At 41.0% G+C, this 16391-nt stretch overlaps 1 protein-coding gene across 1 annotated transcript; it reads right to left on the minus strand.

Moving 5' to 3' along the window:
• Positions 1 to 9917: 9917 nt before the first annotated feature.
• On the minus strand, positions 9918 to 13800 carry IL17F (interleukin 17F). The gene is given in 5 exon segments (XM_038553377.1): positions 9918 to 10291; positions 10293 to 10329; positions 11490 to 11823; positions 12459 to 12516; positions 13774 to 13800. Coding segments are annotated over 5 exon segments (660 nt in total). The 3' UTR covers positions 9918 to 10087.
• Positions 13801 to 16391: the final 2591 nt, after the last annotated feature.

The raw sequence follows: 16391 nt of genomic DNA on the forward strand, positions 1-16391 counted from the left end.
TCAACTAGAGCATCTATGCATGGCCTTCCCAGCATGGCATTCCCGGGGTAGCTTGACTTCTTACATGGCGATTGCCTTCCACTGGAATCAGCTTCTTAAGAAAACCGGATGGAAGCTGCATAACCTTTGATAGCCTAGCCTTGGAAAATCATAAAGCCTGACAGAAGTTACCAGGCCTCTTCTGGTGGGGAGAGGGGGCATTGAGAAGAGGGGAAGGATGGGAGGGCAGAGATTGGTTGTTCAAAGCCAGACAATTGACCAAGGTAAGTAAGCAACCTCAGAAAACATTAGAGAGACATGAGGATGCTGCTCAGAGATTCCCAGAAACCTCTGAGGAAGAAGACCTGGTAAAGGACTAGAATTCCTATACACAAACAAGATGAAAGCCACTACAATGTGAGGTATTTATGGAAGCTGGTAAAGTCAAGGATCTATTGATTACATTTCCAGGGAGGGAGCTTCCCATAAAATTCTATAATTGAATGACCAAATACTGTAATTCACCTGTTCTTTCTGACCACTTGCAGAAAAGGATCCTCTGAGAAGATTCCATGGTTGAGACATTTCAGTATAGGCAAGGGATTCCTGGTGGATCTCTTACAGAGATACAATGTAGCTTAGTGATGACAGACAAGAGTCTATTGTAAACTCATAAAAGGTATTCACTCAATCTGTGCCTTCATTTTCTCCTGTACAATTACACTTCTAATTAATAGTTCCTAAATCAAAGCATTTTCATAATTGAATGAGTAAATGTATATAAGTTAGAAGAGAGTCTATTCTATTCAACAAACCTTAGCTTTTATTATAAAGGGTTCTGCTACTAATGAAAATAATTGGGAATTTCTTAGTATTCACCTTTGTACAATGAAAGTAATTCAACCATTTCTTCACCCAGTAAATGCCTCATATGTCTCATATGACAACCTCAATTCATCTAAATTCTTAAACCTAAATTATAGTAGTAGATTTCAAAAGCTGAGCAGCTTAGATCCATAGATCCAAAGGATGTGTTTTCTTTTATACTTCATTCTATTTTCTACATGTTTTCAAATATAGTATCCAGAAGCTTGGCATCCCCTATGCACACACAGTCCAAAGCAAGTGGTAGAAGCAAATCTTGTTTTCTTAATGGATCTCACTTAGGGTTTGGAGTGACCATCAAAGGCAATTAGGTTTTTGACGAGTGATCTGACAAGAAATCTGTGTCTTTTTTCTCCTAGATGTTGAAAATCCCAGGAGTGTGGATTTGGCAAATGCCTGGGACCCCAGAAGCTTGGAGTTTCCCATGAGCAAGGTATCCCATCTGAAGAAACAAGGTGCACTCACTCCAACATCCAGCACATGTAGCCCATCCAGAACGGTGCCTTCCAGATCTGATCTCTGTCAAAGTCACGAGAATGTGGTTGTGGGAGATGGTTGCATGGCTTCTGGTGTTGTCACCACTATAAACAAGGTCTGGCCCTTGCCTTTAGGCCATGCAAAGGGCTGTGGTATGTCACCTACAGACAGCATGTAAGGAAACCACAGAGGTAAGCCAGTGGAGTAGGAAGTCTAAGTTTTGTGACAGCCACAACCCCAGAACAACTCATAAATCCATCTTTGTCCAATGCATTGATTTACTTACTTAATTCTTTTTTTTTAAGATTTTATTTATTCATGAGAGACACAGAGAGAGCGAGAGGGGGGCAGAGACACAGGCAGAGGGAGAAGCAGACTCCATGCAGGGACCCTGATGCGGGACTCAATCCTGGAACTCCAGGATTACTCCCTGGGCCAAAGGCAGGCACTAAACCACCGAGCCACCCAGGGATCCCTACTTACTTAATTCTTAACAAGAATTAAAGGGTGAGAGTATGTATCCATAGGCTCTGCTTAAGGTGGTGTATTAAACCAGTAAATACATTACTAGTAACATTACTAGTAACAGCTAGTGTAAACTTAGAACTACTGCAATGATTTATATTTATTTTTTTAATCTACACCACAAAACCCTAGGGGACAAGTATTATTGTCATCCGCATTTTATAGTTGAGGAAAACAAGGCTCAAAGATATTAAGTAACTGGCCCAACGTAGCCTGTAGACATGAAAATGCACACACATAAAATTTTAACATGGAAGGCAACTGTACATATATAAAGATATACTCTTCCATCCACATTATATAGTTCATCATAAAAAGACACTAAAATAGCAACAAGCATCTACTTTTGTAAGGGGGAAAATAAAGGTTTAAAAAAAGGAATAAATAAATTCTGGTTCATCAATCTGTAAGAGTAGTATGAAACAACTAAAAATTATTTGAACACTATACAGAAACATAGAAAATGTGTAAAATGTAACGTAAAAAATATCAAATACAGATTGTATATATATATTATGGTTACAGTGTATAAAGCAGATGAGACAAAAGAGCAGAAGAGAAAACAAGATATAAAAACTAATACATAATTGGGGTGCGATACTGGGTGACTTTTCGCTTTTTAAATAACATACTGGACAATACATGTACCATACCAGGTACTAGTCTTAGCACCTTATGTATATTATCTCACTCTAGCCTCTCAACAACCCTAAAAAGTAGGTACTGCTATCATCCCCATTCTACAGTAGAGAAAAGAAAGGCACAGAGGGGTTAGATGACTTGCCCAAGGTCACTAGTAATGGTGTAGCTAGTAAGTGCTAGAGCTGGCATTTTCACCTGGTATCTAGCCCCAATGCCCATGTGCTCAGCCATTACTCTGTGATCTCTGATACTGCTGTGATGTCTCTATATTTTAAGAGAAGAGGTGGCCATTGTGTAGGCAACCTTAATGCTCAGATGAGAGTCATCCTTTTTTTTAAATTTCATCTTAGTTTCTTTTTTTTTATTTATTTTTTATTGGTGTTCAATTTACTAACATACAGAATAACACCCAGTGCCCGTCACCCATTCACTCCCACCCCCCGCCCTCCTCCCCTTCTACCACCCCTAGTTCGTTTCCCAGAGTTAGCAGTCTTTACGTTCTGTCTCCCTTTCTGATATTTCCCACTCATTTCTTCTCCCTTCCCTTATATTCCCTTTCACTATTATTTATATTCCCCAAATGAATGAGAACATATAATGTTTGTCCTTCTCCTACTGACTTACTTCACTCAGCATAATACCCTCCAGTTCCATCCACGTTGAAGCAAATGGTGGGTATTTGTCATTTCTAATAGCTGAGTAATATTCCATTGTATACATAAACCACATCTTAGTTTCAACATATGTTCTTTTCACTACTGAGCAAAATTCTTAAAATCAGCACCCACTAAGGGCTATTAGTGAAAGAGTAGTGCATCACAGTTTTCAAATTTTTTTTAAGATCAGGAGGGGCAGAGGGAGAGAGAATCTTAAGCAGCCTCCATGCCCAGTGTGGAGTCTGATGAAGACCTTGATCTCACAACCCTGAGACCATGAGTCAGAAATCAAGAGTCCAACATTTAACCCACTGAGCCACCTAGGCACCCCAATACATCACAGTTTTTAAACCACACATTTCACATAATTCCTATTATAAAGTTACAAGATCAAGGTCAAGCATCTGGTACTAGTAAATAGATATGTATTTCTGGGGATCTCTGGTGGCTCAGTGGTTTAGCACCTGCCTTCGACCCTGGGCGTGATCCTGGAGTCCTGGGATTGAGTCCCATGTCGGGCTCCCTGCATGGAGCCTGCTTCCTCTGCCTATGTCTCTGCCTGTGTCTCTGCCTCTCTCTCTCTCTCATAAATAAATAAATAAATAAATAAATAAATAAATAAATAAATAAATAATTTTTTAAAAAGATATGTATTTCTGGAAAGGCAGTGAGTAGTGGATCTCCAATGTCCTTGTAAATCAAGAATGAATCTTGAGAACTTCCAGTGAGTGACTTATGTAAGAAATGTAATCGTTCTTAATTTTTGACAGAAAAAAATCAAGTGAAGAAGTACTAGGTAATTTATTCAACTTTACACAAATGGACCAATGAGATGATCAGGCAATAGAGGGTCTTCAGTCCAGGAGATACAAGTTTAAACCTTGAGGCTAGGGATCCCTGGGTGGCGCAGCGGTTTAGCGCCTGCCTTTGGCCCAGGGCGCGATCCTGGAGACCCGGGATCGAATCCCATGTCGGGCTCCCGGTGCATGGAGCCTGCTTCTCCCTCTGCCTGTGTCTCTGCCTCTCTCTCTCTCTCTCTCTCTCTCTCTCTCTGTATGACTATCATAAATAAATAAAAGTTAAAAAAAATAAAATAAACCTTGAGGCTAAAATAAAATAAAATAAAATAAAAAAATAAACCTTGAGGCTAATATTTACTAGCTCTTGTGACTTTGGGCAAGTAATTAATTCCTCAGTTGCCTCGTCTGTAGAAAGGGGATAATAATCTTTCCAAACTCATGCCATGTGAGGATTAAGATGTGTATAAAACAGTATACATAGCCAACACTGAGGATATATGAGCTGCTATTGTTGTTATGTTTAATAACCTTCAATGGAACTGTTATTGAATTTAGCCCCCAGGGCCACACTAGTACTCCAGACATGAAAAGTAAGGTTCTGACAGGCCGCCTGGGTGACTCAGTTGGTTGAGCATCCAACTCTTGATTTTGGCTCAGGTCATGATCTCAGGGTCATGAGTTGGAGCCCTACAATGGGCTCCACGCTCAGTATGGAATCTGCTCGAGATTCTCTTCTCCCTCTCCCTCTGTCCCTGACTCTGCTTGCACACGGGTGTGAGCACTCTCTCTAAATCTAAAAAAAAAAAAAGAAGAAAGAAAGAAAGAAAGAAAGAAAGAAAGAAAGAAAGAAAGAAAGAAAGAAAGAAAGAAAGAAAAGAAAAAGGAAAGTAAGGTTCTGTTGCAAATGCAATTTAATCCTGCCTTGAACATAAGAAGATGCAGAGTTATAAGTTGGTAAGTGCCACCTCCCTGGTTACCATATTCACGAACATAAGGAACAAATGAAGGAAAACCCTCCATACATAACTGTTTCTCCTCACTGCCAGCGGGCCAACACCCCACATGTGATTTCTCTCATTAACTGAAGGAATTCTATCTTCTTAGGCATGCTTCAAGGAGGAAGGGCTGGGTCTTTGTAGTCCTTTATGACACATGGAGAGGTACAAACAAGGTTCAGAAGCTACCACTTTCTCAGCGATTCTTGTGGCACCAAACAGCCTGTGGAAAAGAATGTTTCAGTGTTGGAGAAATGGTGTATTGTTTCATACCCTGAGGGAAGTGTACAGCTCCTGGGACTAATTGGACCAAAAAATGCTTTTCTTCCCATTTATACCAGTGGAGTACACTACAATGAACATTTCGGGCCAAGGGGAATTTTATTTCAATGTCTCAAATCTATAAGTTCCTCTATTCCTGTCAAATTAATTTAAAGTGGATTGAACAAAGGATCTATATAATAATATGAACAATGTCTAGATCTTTTGTTTAAACCGCCTTAAATTATATGTGTATATAGAGAGATTAAATGAAGAGCGAAAACTTAATAACCACGAGGAATAATAGAGCTGTGGTATTTAAGCAAAAGAGTTGGTTGTGAGTTTCCTGGGGCCAAGCAAATGGGAAACATAAGTTCTGTACTTCTTGGGCTAAGGACAACCAGGTACTAAGAACCTATTATTTCCTTGGTACTGTATTAAGTCTTTTTTTTTATTTTTTATTTTTTTAGGTTTATTTATTTATTTATTTATTCATGAAAGAAAGAGAGACAGAGACAGGCAGAGGGAGAAGCAGGTCCCATGCAGGGAGCCTGATGTGGGACTCGATCCCGGGACTCCAGGATCACGCCCTGGGCCGAAGGCAGGCGCCAAACCACTGAGCTACCCAGGGATCCCGTCTTTTTTTTTTTTTTTTTTTTTTAAATTTCAATTACTTTACACTCTACTTTTTTTTTTTTTTTCTTTTCCCCATGGGATACACAGAGAGAGGCAGAGACATAGGCAGAGGGAGAAGCAGGTTCCTTGCAGGGAGCCCAACGTGGGACTCAATCCTAGGACCCCAAGATCACACCCTGAACTGAAAGCAGATGCTCAACCACTGAGCCACCCAGGCATCCCTACACTCTACTCTTTAAAATAGATATTATTTCCCATTTAACATATGAATAAGCTGATTCTCAGAAGAACTAAATTGCCTAAATTCATATAACCAGAAAATCACAGAATCAGGATTCAAAGCCAAAAGCTAAGTATTAAATGCATTTTTTTCTATAAAAAAGAAAAAAATAGAAAACCAGGGAAGCCTGGGTGGCTCAGTGGTTTAGCACCGCCTTCAGCCCAGGACGTGATCCTGGAGACCCAGGATCGAGTCCCATGTCAGGCTCCCTGCATGGGGCCTGCTTCTCCCTCTGCCTGTGTCTCTGCCTCTCTCTCTCTGTGTCTCTCATGAATGAATGAATGAATGAATGAACGAATGAATGAATAGAAAACCAATTTTGTGACCATTTTCCTCACTGTAAATTACCAGTTAAATTTCGCCCCTGGAGCATTACAAACATAGGTGATTTTTGTCTGGATGTGGGAGTAGGGGAGGGAGGGCGAGGGAAGGACAGACAGAGAGAATACGTATTTCCCCTCAGCCAAGCTGTCATAAATAAGAACTGGATATCGAAAGAAAAGACTATATGCTTTCAAGTTCCATGTGAAAGAGAAGTTCCTCTCTCTGCACGTTATGATGGCAATGCAGTATTCTAGAACATCTAGACTGCTCAACGTAGACCTTTTCTCTTGCATTCAAAACAAAGCGAGGCTCAGCCTGAAGAACACAGGCTGTTCATTCTGTCTCAGCAGTGCCTCAACTGGCTACCAGAGACGGATTTCTGCCCCACAAAGGGAGCCTTTTACCTATGGGTGTGTTGTGCCACCTTGTGAGCTGGAGACAATGTGCAGTTTCCTGAATGACATCCAGCCCTCAGAGCAGCTGTAAGGCAGGCCTCAAACCCCAGGGGGCACTGTGTGCAACATACTTGGAAGTGTGAGATATGGAGGTACTTCTGCACCCACTCCCGGAGCCAGCCCTAGGCCGCACAGAAAAATCACGGATATTTACTGGAAACATGATCGAGTACTGCAAATCCAACATAAAAAGTCATGAACTTGGAGTCATTGAGTTCCTTTCTGCCACTGACTACTACACGTGACCTTGAACAAGTCCCCTAATTCCTCGGGCCTCATCTGCAAATGCAAAAGGTCCACCAGGTGATCTGCAGGAGCCCATCCAGTTCTAACAGTGTGAATCTACCACAGGAGAGAAACTGCCACCTCTCTGGTTTTCTAACTGGCCTCAGCTTCTGATCCTGTTTGTTCACTCCTGCTAAAACTATAAGATACAGCTATGCTCTTATCACATCTGTAATACAGCACACGAAACCATTCATAAGCGGGCCATTTGCCTACTGTTCCACATTCATTCATTCAATCATTCTTTCAAGAGATATTTATTACATATTCCCCACCATGTCCCCATGTCCACACTATCCAGGCACATGGGACTACTCACTGTTCCCCTAACATGCCAGGCTTCTGTATGCCTCTTTGTTTGCTTATACTGTTCCCTGTGCTATGAATTCATTTCTCCCATTTTCCACCAGACTGACACATATTCATCTCAGTGTAAATCTTTTCCTTTCCAAAATTTCCTGGAGAGCTATCATCCTCTGTGTCTTCCTAACATTTCATGCCTTGATCATAGTATGTAGCACATTGTTTTGAAATGACATGTGTTGGGGGATCCCTGGGTGGCTCAGCAGTTTAGCACCAGCCTTCAGCCCAGAGCATCGCAGGATCGAGTCCCACAACAGGCTCCATGCATGGAGCTTGCTTCTCCCTCTGCCTATGTCTCTGTCTCTGTCTCTCTCTCTCTCTCTCTCTCTGTAGCTCATGAATAAACAAAATCTTAAAAAAAAAAATGACATGTGTATATGTGTACAAGGTAATATCTTTTTTAAAAAGATTTATTTATTCATGAGAGATACAGAAAGAGGCAGGGGGAGAAGCAGGCTCCCTGTGGGGAGCCTGATGCAGGACTCGATCCCAGGTCCCCAGGATCACAACCTGAGCCAAAGGCAGATGCTCAATCACCTAACCACCCAGGTGCCCCAACATGATAATATCTTGATACACTCAGATACACACACTAATTTTTCCCTCTACAATTTCCTTCCTCTGTATACTTCTACCACTTGGAGGCTTTTTATATGTGCTACCCTCAGGATAAGGCAATTACTGCTAAAATCAACAGAGAAAGGAGGATTCATTACACAAATCTGAGCACCAAAATGGACATGTGAGATTCATAGCAAACTTATGAAGATGCAAGCTATGACAGGAAATGTTTTTTAGATTTCAAAAGCCTGAATATTTTAAGTACAAATATCAATATTTATACCATAAGCAAAAGATTCTGCAGCCAACGGTGAAGACCCAGCATACCCAGCTACTCTATTCCCACTCTCACCTAGACTAGAATAAAGTTGCCCACACCCCAGTTAAAAATAGGTGTCAGGCTTCTGCCACCTGCCTATCCTCAAGCCAAGTTTCAGGTGGGAGTGAGAACTTGTGCCCCACTTCCTCTCTTGGATCTGAAAAGCAGGGGCAATGTAGTTGTATTCTGAGCCAGTGGTAGCATTAAGGAGAAAATGTGCTGTGCCACAAAGAAGCAAAGGTTGTATGAGAGAACCTCTGAATTTTCCCCAGAATGTCACGAAGACCAGAATCTGGAAGCTCCTGTGCCCCCAGGAAGCATAAGATATTAATGAAAGACAACTAGTAACCCTAAGGTCTCAGAGGTCAGAATGAGGAGAACACAAAGAGACTGCATGGCCCCAGTGACCCGGAGCTCTGTGGATGGCGAGTCCCAACACTGTGGTTCTTCCATATGCATTTCTTACGTGTCTCTATATCTCCAGTGGCTAGCTCAGTGGCCAATAAATGTTCACTTTGTAAAATAATGTAGCCAGGAACATGGAGCAGTAAAGAGTTACCAGGGAAACTGAGTTCAGCTTACACCATTTTCCTTAATTCTCCATGTAGCCCCCAAGTACTATTAATAATAAAATCATTCTCCATCTCAGAAACAGAGTAGAATGGTAGTTGCCAGAAGCTGGGGGGAGGGGGTGGAGAAATGGGAAGATGTTGGTCGAAAGGTACAAACTTATTTGTAAGATGAATAAGTTCTGGGATTTAGTGTATATAGTGACTATAGTTATCAATACTGTATTGTATACTTGAAATTTGCTGAGAGTGGATCTTAAATGTTCTCACTATATACACACACACATGCACACAATACTACTACTACTAATAATAATAATATAATATTTATAATAATAATAAAACAATTCTAACAGTAGTCCTCTGATAAGGAATTGATGAGAAAATATGAAAAACAAAAGACAAGTTTAGAATTTCAAAATCTTGAGCAGTATGAGCTCTGTGAATAGAAGCCAAGACAAGAAACAAACACCTGAAGAATTTTTCAATCATTAATACTTTATTATATTAGTACTTGATATATTAATTTTTCTCCTAAAATTTTATATAACAATATATCATAAATAGATGGACAGTTTCCTTACAAATATGAGTTATAGTTATCAGGCCAACCTCTTTACTTAGCAACTCTGAATAAACATGTGTACTAGATCCTTATCCCCATCCTTCCCACCCCACCCTGCACAGGCCCTCCCACATACCCATATTGTGGTTACATTTTCTACATTTTCATCCACACAGAATCAGAGCCCCATTTTCCCAACAGAATTCCCAGGAGATGGCCCCGTATCACAGTGACTGCCACGCTAAGCAGTAGTTATCACTGCCCACAAACAGAGAGGGCATGGGCGTCTTCATTCTCCTCCATTCATTTTCAAGGGGTTGGGACGATGGAACAGCTCAGGACTACGTTATGATTCAGAAGCTAACACTATATCTAATACAGAGCTTTGAGAATTCCAGGCAGGTCTTACCAAGAAGCCTATGAAGGGGAGAGAATTGGGACCACACTGGACTTGCTGCAGAGCGCTGGGTAAGGAGGGGCATTTCAGGGCTTCCTCGGCCAAGCTGATGTTCAGGCACGCACATAGCGGACGATGGGGGTGACACAGGTGCAGCCTACGGTCACCAGCACTTTCTCCAGGCGAAAGGAGCGAGAGCAGCCCTGGGGCTCCCTCCGCAGGACCAGGAACTCCTGCTGGATGGGAACCGAATTCATGGAGCTGTCTTCCTGCCCTTCGGCATTGATGCAGCCAGAGTGCCTGCACTGGGCCTCCTGCAATCTCTGAGGGGAACCGGTGGGGGTCGCGGGTAATGCTGCAGGGGGAGCAGACAAAAGCAGATGGTGAGACAAGGGAGAGAGAGATGGACAGGAGTGCCCCACAGCACTGGGCACTCGCTTGCAGGGAGGCATTTCCGAGCAACCCAGGGCTGCAGCCAGATGGCCTGGATTCATGACTGCCCTCCAGCAGGTGCTTAACTGCCTAAGCCTGTTTCCTCCACTCTAGAATGGGGATTCTCACAGGTCTCTTTCATCTGACTATTGACAATTTTCAGTGATGTGAATGCACATGAAACACTACATGTTGGCATTCAATAAATGGCAGATCTTTCATTTTTCATTACACTGCTATTATTATAATTATTATTCATCCTTTGCGTAGATTTATGGACAATACGAGTGGGTCTCCTGATATACAGTCTGCAAAGCCTGTTGCTTGGAAAGGAAAAACAAAGCCCCAGAGGTCCTGTGAATCCAGCACATTTTCTAGGTTTCTCCCTTCTTAGCCCTCTCTACCAAGAGTCACGAAGTGAGCAAAGCCTCACCAGCCAACTTGCCACCATACACACTTCCTTCCTGGAGGAAGTCATGCAGGCAGCCCCAGAAGCACTTCTAATTATCCCTGGAATCTGTTTTTGTGCCTCTATTTGGAGCATATAGATGAGTGCTTGGTATTCTAAGATCTGACACATCAGACGATATCACCGGAGAGTACTCCAAATATCTCATCCCCATCTCCCATCCCCTTTCCCAGACTGGCCTTTCTTGTCCACTCTTCCCTGCTCCCCATTCCTTGAAGACTGATTTCTAATCTGACTGGATCATTCCACACTGACTTTTCTGCTTCACACATATCCCCATGCAAAGATCATTATGTGGGCTGCTTTAAAGAGCTCCTTCTCCCAACACAGAAAGTTTGTAAATTCCAACCTGGGAATTCACGAAGCAGGAAAAGGCATTTGAGTCAATGAGAAATTGGAAGCAAAATAGCAGGACCTCTGACCACATAGAAGGACCTCACCCAAAACAGCAGGAAAAAATTATGAGCTCCCAGGCAAAGTGAGATTCCTGTTTTTAAGAGTTAATCTTGGGGCTTTTATTTTTTTCTACATTTTCTAAATTTTCTACTTTATGATTAGAATAAGTTAACATATTTTTTCAAAAGAATGTGAAGATCAGTCTCATTTACACTTACTTGTAGTCCCAGGGGGAGCTGGAGCGATTCTGGAAATCATTTGAGATGGAAATACCCCGGTTTTGCCTGAGGATGCGAATGTCAACCCTCACACTATTATCCTCCAGAGGAGGGCACAGAGCAGTTTCCCCTGCCTTTAGATGTTTCCGAGCTGCCACCTCACTCAAAAGAGTGAGCCCCAACACCAACAGTAGCAGGGACTTGGCCTGGAAAATGGAGACAGTTGAGTTGGTTAGAGACCCTGGTGTTATTTCCTGGCAAGAGGCACCCCATGTTCTAGTTGAACTCAGGATCCTCAGTCTTTTATGGGACCACGGCTCTCTCAGGTCCTCACCTGGAAATGGGAACAGTCATACTGGAAGGTACTAGAGTGCCTCTCTGAGTTGTAAATTCATTAGCCTGGTAACTGAGCCTCCAACAGTCTGAAAGCTCCTCAACAGTGGGATAGAAAGGTATCAGGATCTAGGACTGGGTTTAATCTTGACTTGGCCTCATCCCAGAACCTCTGGATTTCTCTTCTTTCCAACTGGAAATATATATATATATATATATATATATATATATATATATATATATACTTGCTTTATAATAATATTCACAAGATTGTGATATTCTATGTAAATCACCAATAAATGTATCTAATAAAAATAAGAGATTAATGATAGTTCTTGTTTTTATTCACAGCTTTGTATTTCATGAATTTCCCACAAAATCCATCCTCCCAGCCATCTGTCCACCTAGACTATACTGCCCCACCTCTACCTATCCAAATTCTACCCTTCCATCAAGGCCCCACTCAGAAGTGGTCTTCTCCAAGAACTGCCTCTAAAGTCATTCAATTAGGAATATGTTCATTTTCCTTGAATCATAAAGCACTTGCCATCTAGCATTGAAGGCCAGAGCATTCAAGTGCCATTTCTTTATTGTCTGGAAAGGTACTATTTGTGTTCAGGTCAGACAGACACCTACTGGATTGTAAGTTCCTGCAGGAGAGTGTATCATAGAACAGATGTTCTACAAATACTTTCTGATGAATGGAAGAGTGGGTGAGTGAATGAACAATACAGTTAAACCCAAAGTATTAAGAAAAACACTGCACAAAACCAACTACAGCAAAGTTCCAATTATCCATGCTAATTGAAAGAAGCAGGGCCACTAATTATGTACAACCACAGAAAATATGGAAACTCTTTGTCTTTAGCTCTGGAACATATATTCTTTATACTTACATCAAAATATTGGTCTATCTGATGTTACAGTAATGCACAAAGAAAGTGCTCTGTGAAGACCTAAAAGAAGAGCTAAAAATCTCCCCAGTTTCCCTTTGTCAAAATCACATTCTACTCACCCCACCATCACTACCAACTCTTACTGGGGACGGATAAAGCCCATCACCCACTCTCAACGTAATGCAGAACAAGAGCTGAAAGTAAGTTGCTTTCATTCTCTGGGCTTAATGTTGCTCAGGCTCATACTTTTTACAGGTTAAGGGAGGGGAGGGGAGGTAATTAGAAATGTCTATTTAAAGGACCTCCTTTTTATATTTTGCAGACCCCCGTCTGGTGGAGCCACCCAGGCACCCTCCCAAACCGTGTTTTCAAGTTCCTCTAAATTAGATTCTTCCCAGGCTTTACCGGACTAATGCCAGGCAAGATTCTAGACCCAGGAGAGGTAGATTTCCATCATACTAACATCCCTCTCTCCTCCATGAGGACTAAGACAAAATAATCAGCTGAGACACTGCAAATTTCCCTCCTCTGGGAGCTATCCAAAGTTCAGCTTTGAGTGATTTTACTTCCTTCATCCTGGGCACTCTTTGTCTACTTGTAGTCTTGGGGAATCATTAAAACTTTTGGGGCCCCACTTTACTTGGCTAAAATACATATGTACATATCCTAAAAGGCTAGAAGTCCTCACTATGAGATAAGAGTTTTAGACTAATCTAACTCTATAATAATGGCCACAGGGAAGAGCATGTTCAGATCATGATCCTTAGGGGAGATCATGTTCAGCCACAGGGGAGATTACGTCTGTGACACCAGAGGTGAACAAGCTATCAACTACCTATGCAAAAGCCACCATATTAGGAGCTATGTTTTGTACCCCATTATAACTTCTAGTTATTTTTTCTTTTTCTCCACTATACAGGGGTCAAAACTAAAGTTGGTTCTGTTTTTAAGAAATAATCCCAAAAAAAGATGCCAATCAAGCCTAATTCCTTAGAAATCTGCTCTCTTAAAATCCTAAGGATGACTGCTACTAAACAGGAACGATTTTTACTCACCATAGCTGTGTTGCGCAGGATGGCCATTGTCATTTTGCTCTGGTTGTCTGCTTTGTGTTAGTAAATTCTTCCTGTGTGTGTGTGTCAGGCTGTATATGCTTGTGCTGTGTCAATTGGAGTACCTGATGGTTTTATAGCAATCACTGTCCTTATTTCGATTGACCTGCTTACTGTCTAAGTTGTGGTTACCCCAGAGTTACTGACGAATGTATTTGGTTTTTTTTTTCTATTCCACTTCCTGAAGGGGAATCAGAGAGGGACCAAAGGAAGATTTGGTCCTTTTCTTCCACCCCCACTGCCCTCATATTACAGCAAAATTCTTAACTAATTTACTACAGAGATTAACCAAATTACAAATTGCTGTAATGATCTTTCACATTCTTCCACAAATGGCTAATGACTCTCGTCACATACCGTATGTTCTACTTTCCAGTCATGCAATATGAACCATGACTTAAGTGGGAGATATGTCATCCTTAGAGGGTCCTTGGTATTAAATGAGAGGACTATATTTGGCTCCATTTTATGAATGAGAAAACAAATCCAAAGAAATTCATGACATCAGTAAGAGATTCAGAATTATATCTGCAGGTGGTTTCATAGGCTCCTTGAACAAATTCTATTTTAACCTCATGCTTAAAATCCTGCTGATGCTTAATAAATAATCATTTTCATAAAACATAAATGACCATTATCTTGGCCCTCTCTGATTGAAGATTTTTTTAACAAAAATGAATTAGCACATGGAACGTTTAAATGCTCTAACATAATTTTAAATGACCTACAGAAAGTTAATTTTTCTCAGTTCTGTTTAAGTCAACAAACATTTATTAAGCACATACTCTATGTCTCGTATATGTATTCTAGGGATACATAGATATTTCTGAAATAACAGTAATTTACCTTTTTTTTTTTTATCCCCAGTAAGATCAGGGAAAATTGCACATGCTCTTTTTAAAAGGCAGGGTACATTCTAGCAGGGTAAGTCATTTTCCTCTATTACAACATATTTGAACAACTTTCCTCCATTTTCTTTAAATGAAGGCAATGAAAAGGCAGTAGTTCTTGGGATCACTGGAAGCCCCTCTAATACTGATAGAAATTCTTCTATCCATATTTATCCTTTAATCCATATTTCTCCTTCCCATACCTGTAGATTCTTCTCTGAACCTCTCCTCTGGATCAATGAGAAGTTTAACTCCCAAAGAATGTTTCCTTGAATTATCCCCTCAGGTATCTTTCCCTTCCTTGTTACTTCGGGTGCTCATATTTAGTCTCTCTCCTACTTGTGTATATATTTTAGAATGGTTTTCTGAGGTCTTCATGGACTTAGGGTAACTTCAGTTTCTCCTTCTCAATGATCTCTACCAGCCTCCTTCTCTAAATATACATCCTCAAGTCTAAGACCTAAATTAAAACAGTGCATTTTCTATGCATATATAGATTCAAGATGAGTCCCCTAGACAGCCCCTTCCAGCAGATTGAAGTCCCTAAGCCCACTATATAGAGAATTTCCAAGGCCCTTCCATATACTCAGAGAAGCTAGTACTTAAATCAAGAGCCATGTTTTCAAAATAGCTAATTATCTATCAGTCATGCTACCAAAGCAATATATGCAATAGACCCTTAAGAGCATAGTAAATTGAGTGTATTGAGTGACTCACTTTCTTTGGTGGTCTCCTCTGTATACAGAGCCGTATCTCAATACATAGAAGACTACATTAGCTCTCTTGAAAGAAGGAACAAGTAAGTCACTTTGAATTAAAAATGTCTAATTTGGGGCACCTGGGTGGCTCAGTCAGCTGAGCATCTGACTCTTGATTTCAGTTCAGGTCATGATCTCAGGGTCCAGAGATTGAGCCCCAAGACAGGCTCTGGGCTCAGTAGGGAGTCTGCTTGAAATTCTCTCTCCCTCTACCCCTTTTCCTTCTCTCTCTCTCTCTCTCTCTCTCACTCTCTAAGTAAATAAATAAATAAACTCTTTTAAAAGTCCCTGATTCAACACAAGAGGATTTGCTGCATTGCAGAGAATTAAATGGCCCTTTATGTAAGAAGGAAACTGACCTTTTATACCCAGAAGTCACAGTTTTCCCTCATTAAGGTAAAAACAAGTAACTCATCAAGATGTCAAACTAGTAACCATCTATCCCCAAGTTCAAACTTAATCAACAGATCCAGAACATTATCTCATCTAACATTTACTAATTACTTCTTACACTGTAAATTATGTGCTAATACTAGGGACACAATAATGAATATATGATTAACACACACAGCTGGTTATGGTGGAACCCCTTCACTGACTATCCCTGTACCAAAGCTGTTAACCAAAACCAAAGCTGTTACCACCTAACTCTAAGTTTCAGTGATACAAGTGGAACTGTTATTTAACTCACTGACCACCAGGACACTCTACACACAAGTCCAAGAACCCACAGAAGGAGACAGCAAAAGATGTCGTAGTTCCAAAAATGAGTTACAGACTCACGTGTGGTAAAATATTATAGCTGGTCAAACATCCAAACTAGCAAGGCTTTTTATGCTCTACCATGTGACAGAAGTCATGCTACATGTTTGTTGGGGCTACTGTTGGAGGAAATAGACTGTACTATTATAGT

This window comes from Canis lupus, chromosome 12, assembly GCF_011100685.1.
Source record: "Canis lupus familiaris isolate Mischka breed German Shepherd chromosome 12, alternate assembly UU_Cfam_GSD_1.0, whole genome shotgun sequence".
Classification (NCBI taxonomy): Eukaryota; Metazoa; Chordata; class Mammalia; order Carnivora; family Canidae; genus Canis; species Canis lupus.